Below are 10,641 nucleotides of genomic sequence, written 5' to 3' on the forward strand. Positions count from 1 at the left end.
CCGCCCGTCCCCCCTACCGCCCGTCCCCCCTACCCACCCCCCCCCACCCCACCGCCCGTCCCCCCTTCCCCCCCACCCCCCACCGTCCCCCCCCCCTTCCCCCCTTCCCGTCCCTCCCTCCCCCCCCCGTCCCTCCCCTCTCCCCCTCCCCCCTTCCCTCACTGAGAGGCATTGTTGTGCCTGGACTATTTCTGTTCTCTCCTTTCTCAATCCCCAAAGGTAAAATAGGTTTGGCTGTGGAGCCTCTTGGTATCGACACATACTCCATTGTAGATTGTGAGATGAGAAACACCACTCCTATGTGCATTTTGCATGCAACTCAGCCACACCTTGCCAAATGCTTTTGACATTAGTATAGCTCCAGTTAAAAGTTTTGCTTGGACACCTATCTTGCTCAGAGCAGTCTGTGAGATGAGCAAATCCTTCGGGTCTGTAGGCATGACTTGTTCCTCGGACACGTTATGATCCAGCTTGTGCTATCTCCTTAAAGTTAATAAACCTCCTAGGGTTGATGTAATTTGTCTGGTTGTTGTATCAGATGGTGTGAATGAGGCAGGGTACTTTTGAGATGCTCCTTAAGGGCATTGTGGTGCAGTGGTAGCACCCATACTCCTGTACTGGGAGGTCTGAGTTCCAGACCCACCTGCTCCAGAGTTGTGTAATAACATATTTGAATGGGCTGATTAAAACATAAAAATGAAATGCTCCTTAAGGGCTACTGCTGGACTAGAAGGCTTGCGTTCAAATCCGGTGTGTAATAACATCTCTGAATCAATTGATTTTTATAGGTTAAATTGAAAAAAACAAAACTTTTAGGGTCTATTGTGGCATAGATGAGCTTGGACTGAAAAAATACATTCCTTGCCTCAATGGCTGTGGTAGCCCAGATGCATCCAAAAAATTGGAAGCTGCACATGTACAAAGCTGACAGGCATATGGCCTTGAGGCAATATCCATGTACTGTCTATGTTTACTTGAGAGAAGCTGAATTAATAAGGAGCAAAGACCGAACAAAAGCAATATGGTGGACCTCAGTTCAGGGGAAGCCTCCAGCTTTAGATTAAACGCAAGTTCTTTGTGGAGTTGTTTTCTTGAGACTTTGCTGAACATTGCTGATATCCGTGCTTTCTATTCTGAACGACTTTGGTGAATTTTCTTCTTTTCATTCTCTAATTTCGAATTGTAACTCTTCCACTTGATTATTCCCCCATGTATTGCTGCAGTTGCTGCCGAGGCGAATGTTTTCACTGTTAATCATAAGACCATCTCTTTCAACTTTAAATGTTATCTTTACTATGTCCGTACTTGCACATGAAAACACCCATTCATGCTCTCCCTCTCTCAGCCCTTGCATTGACTATTTTATGATTGCTTGTCTATCATCCAAGATTGGATGATGTATGAAAGATAGGTTTAGATATCCTCACTACTATATGCCAAGGAGACAGACAAATCTTATAACTGAGTGTGTGGTGCTGGAAAAGCACAGCAGGTCAGGCAGCATCTGAGGAGCAGGAGAATCGACATTTTGGGCATAAGCCCTTCATCAGGAATGAGGCTTGGGGACAAGTGGCTGAGAGATAAATGGGGAGGGGGGTGGGGCTGGGGCTGGGGCTGGGGGCAAGGTAGTTGGGAATACAATACGTAGATGAAGGTGGGGAGAAGGTGATAGGTTGGAGAGGAGGGTGGAGCAGATAGATGGGAAAGCTGCTGGCAAGAAGCAGGTGCCAAGTTGGAGGCTTGGGTCTGGGGTAAGTGTGAGGGAAATAAGAAAACCGGTGAAATCCATGTTAATCCTGTGTGGTTGCAGGGTCCCAAAGTGGAAGATGCGGTGTTCTTCCTTCAGGCGTCGAGTGGTTAGGGTTTATTTTATGCTACCAAAGAGCCAGCTGGGTTTTCAGCACACAGTTTGTGTAGAGGAGGCTTTTCATACCAAAACAGATCAAATTTAAGTTTTCTAGCTGACCTACAATACAGGCTCCAGTGGGTTGCTAGAAAAGCACAGCAGGTCAGGCAGCATCCAAGGAGCAGGAGAATCGACGTTTCGGGCAAGAGCCCTTCATCAGGAAGGGCTAATGAAGGGCTCTTACCTGAAACGTCGATTTCCCCTTCTCGAATGCTGCCTGACCTGCTTTGCTTTTCCAGCACCCCACTCTTGACTCTGATCTCCAGCATCTGCAGTCCTTGCTTTCTCCCACAATACAGGCTGCTTAGCAGCTGAACATTTCTGTAGATATATCTGTAGTCAGGTGAATCTGGCGAAAAGGTAGAATCCCTACCCCCAGAAGCTGCTCCAGGATGTTGAAATGGCAAATGCCACTGATAGGAATCATTTGCTTTATGCTGTGCTTTCAACAGAAGCTGGGTGAAAGGGGAGCTGTGAGGAGGATGCAGAGATGCTGCATTGTGATTTGGACAAGCTGAGTGAAAGGGCAAACATGTGGCAGATGCTGCAAAAACAGGAAGGCATTAATATTTGGCTATAAATTGAGAGAGGGGAATGTGCAATATGATTTGGATGCACTTGTGCACCAGTCACTGAAAGTAAGCATGCAGGTCTTCTAATCTCAGTTCCTAAACTGTTTACCCTGTATCCTTAGACTGTGATGCCTGGTTCTGGACTCCTCCCCCAGTTGTGAACGCCCTTCCTGCATCTACCTTGTCATTTCTAATCTAAATGAGTCAGCGGCAAAATGGGCTGCACCAAACAGGCCGCACCAAACAGAATGAAGTTTTCAGTAAAATTGCACAGCACAGGAGGACGCAATATAACTATCCCAGGCTGTTATGCAGAAGCAGGGGCGCCCTGGGGAGCTGTCAGGAAATACAGAGTAGAGATCATTATTCAAAAGTGGGCGGCACGGTGGCACAGTGGTTAGCACTGCTGCCTCACAGCGCCTGAGACCCGGGTTCAATTCCCGACTCAGGCGACTGACTGTGTGGAGTTTGCACGTTCTCCCCGTGTCTGCGTGGGTTTCCTCCGGGTGCTCCGGTTTCCTCCCACAGTCCAAAGATGTGCGGGTCAGGTGAATTGGCCATGCTAAATTGCCCATAGTGTTAGGTAAGGGGTAAATGTAGGGGTATGGGTGGGTTTCGCTTCGGCGGGTCGGTGTGGACTTGTTGGGCCGAAGGGCCTGTTTCCACACTGTAAGTCTAATCTAAGTCTAATCTAAAAAAAAATCTAAGGTGTCGTAAAGAAGGCAAATGGTATGTTGGCCTCCATTAACGAGGGGATTAGAGTATAGGAGCAGGGATGTCTTGCTACAATTATGCAGTGTCTTGATGAGACCACACCTGGAATATTGTGTGCCACTTCTGCTAACTTATCAGAGGAAAGATGTTCTTGCGATAGATGTAGGGCAACAGAGGTTTACCACTGATTCTTGGGATGCTGGGACTGATGTATGAGGAAAGGGTAAGTTGGTTAATAGTATATTCACTGGAGTTCAGAAGAATGGAGGGGGTCTTATAGAAGCCTATAAAATCATGACAAGGTAGATGCAGGAAGGGCGTTCACAACTGGGGGAGGAGTCCAGAACCAGGCATCACAGTCTAAGGATACAGGGTAAACAGTTTAGGAACTGAGATTAGAAGAAATTTCTTCACCCAGAGAGTGGTGAGCCTATGGAATTCACTACTACAGAAACCCGTCAAAGCCGAAACATCGTATGACTTCAAGAAGGGGATAGATGTAACACGAGGGGCTAAAGGGATGTGAGGATATCGGGGAAAGCCATCCTATTGAGTTGAATGATTAACCATGATCATAATGAATGGCAGAGCAAACTCAAAGGGCCAGATGGCTTACATCTCCTATTTTCTGTGTTTCATTGTTCATATCAAGTGAAATTTCCACAAAAGTTTCAATTTTTTGGATCTCTATTCTCTGATGATTTGTGTCTAAACTTCCCATTTAAAGAATATAGTAGCTTCTGTTTTTAGGTATAAATATTATGGTGAAATGTAGGTAGCTGTTGTCATTTAAGTTAGCTACAGAGTCCAAAAATGGTGTGCTTTTTTTTCCTTCCATATCTGATTTTGCCTTCTATATTCTGTAAACCTTTTCACCTTGGTCCCTTCCCAGCAGCCTGCCTCGAATTTGAGGGCAAGGAGTTTCTCAAGCTGCCTGCTCGTTTATTTGCTGGCACATCCATAGGAATAAGAGTAGGTCGTTTAAGCTGTTTATGCCTACTACCCTTTATTTTTATTCTTTCATTGAATGTGGGCATTGCTGATGAGAATTTGTTGATCATCTCAAACTGCCCTTGGAAAGTTCATAAGATATAGGAGCAGTGTTAGGCCATTTGGCCCAATGAGTCTGCTCTGCCATTCGATCATGGTGCTGATCAGCTTGCTGCCTTCCAGTACTGCAGTCTGTTTGGTAGAAATGAATGTCTTGCTCAGCCATTTCAAAGGGCAGTTAAGTATCAGCAACATTTCGGTAGGTCTGGAGTCATATTCTGGATTAGTGGTGCTGGAAGAGCACAGCAGTTCAGGCAGCATCTAAGGAGCAGCGAAATTGACGTTTTAAGAGCCCTTCATCTTTATTCCTGATGAAGGGTTCTTGCCTGAAACGTCGATTTCGCTGATCGTTGGATGCTGCCTGAACTGCTGTGCTCTTCCAGCACCACTAATCCAGAATCTGGTTTCTAGCATCTGCAGTCATTGTTTTTAACCTAGGTCTGGAATCATGTCAACCAGACCGAGGGATACAGATTTCCTTCTCTGCAGGACATTCATGAGCCAGGTGTTATTTGTTAAACAACAGTTACTAGTTTCTTAGCACTATTACTAGCTTTAAATTCCAGATTTGATTAATTTAAATTACACCAGCTTCAATATTTGAATGAATCCTCAGATCATAAACCTGGGCTTCTGGATTGCTGGCACATTAATATTACCAGTACACCATTGTCACATCTGTATTCCCTGAGTAAGTTCAATGTACTTCATTTTGCCCCATGTGTATTTTGCAAAGGTAACTCTATCAATCAGAGCTTTAAAACTCTGTAATCTTGCAGTAGCTGCAATTTGCAAATTCCAGAATTTTATAAATCTACTTGCACAGAAATGTTTCATAATCCCTTGAAATTTGGATTATGCTACTTGGATTCCCCAACCAATGGAAAGAGTTCTGCTGTAAATGCTCTATCTGTTCTACTTAATTTACTGAAAACTTCAATTAATATAATAAATTCGAAGGAATTTATGTAAACTCTCATTTAACCTTTGAAGTCCACAGGTCATTCTGGTAAATTGTTTTCTCCCTTCAAGATAATATATCTTTCATGAACAGAGCTGTTTTCAGGACGTCAGCTGTGGCCAACTAGGGCTTTTAATAATTATTGTTTAATAATGGTCACTTGCATTCTGATCCTCTAGAAAAATGGCCAGCATTCCATTTGTCCTTTTTAATTAATTTCTGACTGCATTTACAATTTTTAAAAAATGTATGTGGGGACCTGTCCGGTCCGGGGCCCCTTGGGAGAGGAATCCCGCAGGAATACGGGTTTTGTTATGATTTGATGTTAATACATTCCGAGAATGTATCTCACTACCCAATTTCTCTGTTATCCATCAGTTTTTTTTTCTCTTTGAATAATGTAAGAGACTTAATTATACACTCTGGTTAGTTGTAGGTTAGATTAGTAGTTAGTTGAGTTTTGTTTTTTTTGTTTGATAAATTATGGTTATTTATTTAAGGTTTAATTGTATATCAATGTTTATACTTGGGTTTTTTAAATTTATAAACTTGTAAAAATATGTTAAATTTTCAATAAAAATATCTATTAAAAAAAATGTATGTGGGCCTCTGAGACTTCTGGCTCTCAGTTGTTCCCAGCATTTCACCATTTGGAAAGTACTCCGTTCTATTCCCTTTTAAATATAAAGTAAATTATTTTATATTTACTTAGATTTGGTAATGATTTGTCCAATTTATTTCTTTAATGTAATCTGTTAATATCTCGATTGTATGCTTTCATCTGTAATGCTTATTATACCAATTATGTTGGTGCAATTGGCAAATTTAAATAGATGGCTTTCAAGTCTGTCATCTAAAGCACTAACAAGTTTCTTGAATAGTTTAGGACTAACTCGTATACCTGTGCAGTACCACTAATCACATCCAACAAATTGAATATCTGCCATGCAATTTCTTAACTAGTCAATAATTTGTCATCAACTTTCAACTTCAGCGAATAATCTGTTTTGAGGGATTTGAATAAATGTTCTCTTTATTTTGGGATGGAAATCTCGGAGGTCAGTCAAATCGGAAGGGAGTTAAGCTGTGAACAGGAAGTCGAAAAGCTGTGATGGAGACTAGAAGTTAGGAGAAGCCAAACATTGTGTGCCTGGACTGAAGACTAATGTTTTAAAAAAAAATGAAGAGTGCTTTATGTGAAGGCATGTAGCATTTGCCACAAGATAGATGGTCTAAAAGCACAATGGGGGAGAATTTGTTCTATATACTTGTCATGTCATGACAGGTGAACGGAATTGGAAACTGAGTATTTAAGGATATTCTGTTTCTGAAGAATAAACCAGGGGGAAAAGGAGGTGAAATGCTGATCATGAGAAATTGGATTAGTACATCAGTGAAGGGGGACTTTGGATTGGAAGAATAGTGTGAGGAATCTGTTTGCATAGAACTAAGAAACAGCAAAGGGCAGCAGACATTGATTGGAGTTGTTTATAGACCAGCAAATAGCGATATTATGGGGCACGGTATAAATCTGGAGATGAGAGAAGCTTGCAGCATGTGAAACTAAGTGACTATGGGTGATGTCAATCAATTGAGCACCAAAGCTTCTAGATTGTTTTGGGGAGGTTTACTGGAGCAAATCTCATAGAGCATACCGGAGGATAGGCTATTTTGGATTTAGCATTATGTCGTGGAAAAGGACTAATTTCTGTGAGGGAAACTGTAAGGATGAGTAACTACATGATAGAATTTTACATTGTTTGAAAGTGAGGTGGTTTAATCTAAATCAATTGTCTTAAATTTGAAGTAGGGAAATAATGAAAGTGTGAGGCACAAAGTTGGATGAGGTGGGAAATACATTAAAAGGCATGACTTACAACAGCAATCAACAGTCTTTGAAGAACTATTACATGGCCTACAGCAAGTATACATTCCTTCAAAGTGCAGAAACTCAAGGTCAGTCAATCATAGCTAAGGTAAGGATTCCGTAAGGTTAAAAGAAAAAGCATATAGTTGGGACAGAAATGAGGATTGGGAAGTTTTTGTAATGCCGTAAAGAAGGATCAAGAAACAAATAAAGAACGATAGAATAGAATGCCGTCTAGCAAAAAACATAATTGACTAAAATCTTTATAAAATAGAAACATTTGGCTGAGACAAATGTGAGTCTATTAAAAGCAGAGTCAGGGGCATTTGTAAGTAAAAGGTAGTAGAAAAATGGCAGATTGGCTAAATGCCTACTTTGTATCTAGTTTTCACTGAGGAGGATACAATAAGTATCCTAGAAATCCAAGTGACTAGGGAAAATGAGATGTCAAAGAAAATGAATAAGAAGCTTGTGCTGCAAATTTACTGTGTTGGTAGTTGATTAGTCCTGGGAAACTGTCTACATCCCAGGTGTTGATGAGGGTAGCTATAGAGATTAATGATGCATTGGTAATCATCATCCAAAATTCCTCTGATTCTGGAATGGATCTTGCAGATTTCAAATGTCACCCCACTCTTTTAGGAGCAAGAGGAGAAAAGGAATTGAAGAGCTGTTAATCTTACACCAGCAGTAGGCTGAAGGTTAGAATCTCACATAAAGGATGTGATAAATGAGCATTTGGATAAAAATCTGAGTATAGCAGCATGGAAGTTCCAAGTCATTGAAATGGTAAATCGTGGTGGACTTTGTTTTGAAAACATTACTGACACGTTGATTTTCCTTTATCCATTTTATGTCTGAATTTTCAGAAGTCTCTTGGTAAGGTCTCCCACAGGATGTTGGTCAGCAGAATCAAGGTACATGGTAAGTAGGTAATGTACTAGCATAGATTGAGAATTGGCTACAGAAACAACAAGAATAAATAAGTCATTCTCGTAGTGGCAGACTGTGGCCAGTGGGATACCGGGAAGAATCAATGACTTGGATGTGTGAACCACCTGTAATATTTCTAATCTTGCAGATGATGCAGAGCTAAGCTAGAATGTATTGTGAGCGATGGTCCCTGTAACTTTTTCTGCTGCAGTATTCCCCTATAAGGAAGATTGTACTGGAGACCTATGAATAGGTCAAATGTAGCTCATCACCAGCATGCATAGCAGCTTCTGGAACTGGTTGGTTGTGGAACTCGGGGAAATTAGTTGTAAGGACAATATTTAACATTTTCAGGAGGATCTCGACAGTCTTGGAAGTCAAGCCAGAACATGGCAGATGGGAGTATTGAGGCCATCACTATTTTCATCACTTTTGGTTTAGAACTGAGTGTTGCAGTTGAGAATTGGACTTTGAACAGCAGCTAGCCACATAAATACTGTGGTTAGAAGACCAGGTCAGAGGCTAGGAATCCTGCAGCGAATAAAATACCACCTGACCCCACAGAAGATGAAACACCATCTGCAAGGGATAAATTAGGAGTTCGATAGAATGTTCCTCACTTTTCAAGCCGGGTATTACTCCAAAGATTATTCCAGAAGCTTGATAGCGTAGTAGATAAAGCAATCCACTTAAATGACCCCATGCTCATACTCTCCAACACCAGTGCACGATGGCAGATGCACTGCAGTAACACATAAAGGCTCCTGAAACAACACCTTCTAAACCCATGATCACTGCATACCAGAAGACCAAAGACAGCAGATACATGACAGTACCGCCTCCTGCTAGTTCTCCTCAATGTGATACACCACCCTGATTTGGGAATACATCACTGTTCCTTCAAAATCCTGGAATTTCCTTCCGAACAGCATTGTGTGTTTACACCACGTGGAATGCAGTGGTTCAAAATGTAGCTCATCACCAGCTTCTCAAGGGCAGCTGTGGATGGGCAATAAACGTTGGCCCAGCCACTGATGCCAATATCCCCTGATTTGAATTTTAAAAAAGTGTTAGCTTACTTGGGCTCTCAGAACATACTATGAAATCACAAACTCAAATGTTTTGATACTCTCACACAGGTGATTAAGAAAAGTAGAGATGTGAAAAGTAGCACTTGAGAGAATAGTTCAAGAACAAAAAATAATCAAGAAAGCTAATGGAATTCTGATCTTTATATCTAGGGATTTGATCATAAGGATGCAGAAGTTATGTTGCAGTTATATATATATATAAAAAATACCCTGGTTAGACCCCACTTGGAATAATGAATAGATTGGGACATCGTACCTTAGGAACGATTGGAGAGAATACAATTTATAGATTTGTATTCTTATTAGATTTATAAGAATGTTACCTTAACTTCAGGAGTTATGAGGAGTGAATCCACAAATTAGGCTTATTTTTTCAAATTTAGAAGGTTAAGTGGTGAGCTATCAAAGTCTTTGAGATATTAACAAGAAAAGACAGGGTGAATGAAGATAAATGGTTAGGGATTGTACAATCAGGGGCTATAGAGTCATCCAAATATACAGCATGGAAACAGACCCTTCGGTCCAACCTGTCCATGCCGACCAGATATCCCAACCCAATCTAATCCCACCTGCCAGCACCTGCCCCATATCCCTCCAAACCCTTCCTATTCATATACCCATCCAAATGCCTCTTAAATGTTGAAATTGTATCAGCCTCCACCACTTCCTCTGGCAGCTCATTCCATACATGTACCGTCCTCTGTGTGAAAAAGTTGCCCTTAGGTCTCTCTTATATCTTTCCCCTCTCACCCTAAACCTATGCCCTCTAGTTCTGGACTCCCCGACCACAGGAAAAAGACTTTGCCTATTTACCCTATCCATGCCCCTCATAATTATGTAAACCTCTATAAGGTCACCCCTCAGCCTCTGATGCTCCAGGGAAAACAGCCCCAGCTTGTTCAGCCTCTCCCTGTAGCTCAAATCCTCCTACCCTGGCAACACCCTTGTAAATCTTTTCTGAACCCTTTCAAGTTTCACAACATCTTTCTGATAGGAAGGAGACCAGAATTGCATGCAACATTCCAACAGTGGCTAACCAATGTCCTGTGCAGCTGCAACATGACCTCCCAACTCCTGTACTCATTACTCTGATCAATAAAGAAAAGCATACCAAATGCCTCCTTCACTATCCTATCTACCTGCGACCCAACTTTCAAGGAGCTATGAACTTGTACTCCAAGGTCTCTTTGTTCAGCAACACTCCCTAGGACCTTACCATTAAGTGTAGAAGTCCTGCTAAGATTTGCTTTCCCAAAATGCAGCACCTCGCATTTATCTGAGTTAAACTTCATCTGCCTCTACTCAGCCCATTGGCCCATAGGGCCAGGCCATTCAGGAGAGAGATTAGGGAGCATTTCTACACACACACGGTGTGAGACGTTTGGAACTCTGATCCACAAATGGGTTCTGGATTAGTTCATTTTAAATCTGAGATTGACATCTTTTTATTAAGCCAAAGTATTAAGGGATATGAGTCAAAGACAGATACAGGTATATGGGGTTAGACCACAGGTCAACCATGATCTTATTGAATGGTGGAATATGTT

General features: G+C 41.8%; 1 protein-coding gene across 1 annotated transcript in view; it reads left to right on the forward strand.

The window, feature by feature from the left end:
* Positions 1 to 7,942: 7,942 nt before the first annotated feature.
* atg4b (autophagy related 4B, cysteine peptidase) overlaps positions 7,943 to 10,641 on the forward strand; it is a 69,655-nt gene continuing 66,956 nt past the window's right edge. The window contains exon 1 of the mRNA XM_060835019.1: positions 7,943 to 7,994. Coding sequence (XP_060691002.1) covers positions 7,967 to 7,994 — 28 coding nt within the window. The 5' untranslated portion in view covers positions 7,943 to 7,966. The remainder of the gene's footprint in view (positions 7,995 to 10,641) is intronic.

The sequence above is a fragment of the Hemiscyllium ocellatum genome, chromosome 13 (assembly GCF_020745735.1).
Source record: "Hemiscyllium ocellatum isolate sHemOce1 chromosome 13, sHemOce1.pat.X.cur, whole genome shotgun sequence".
Taxonomy (NCBI): Eukaryota; Metazoa; Chordata; class Chondrichthyes; order Orectolobiformes; family Hemiscylliidae; genus Hemiscyllium; species Hemiscyllium ocellatum.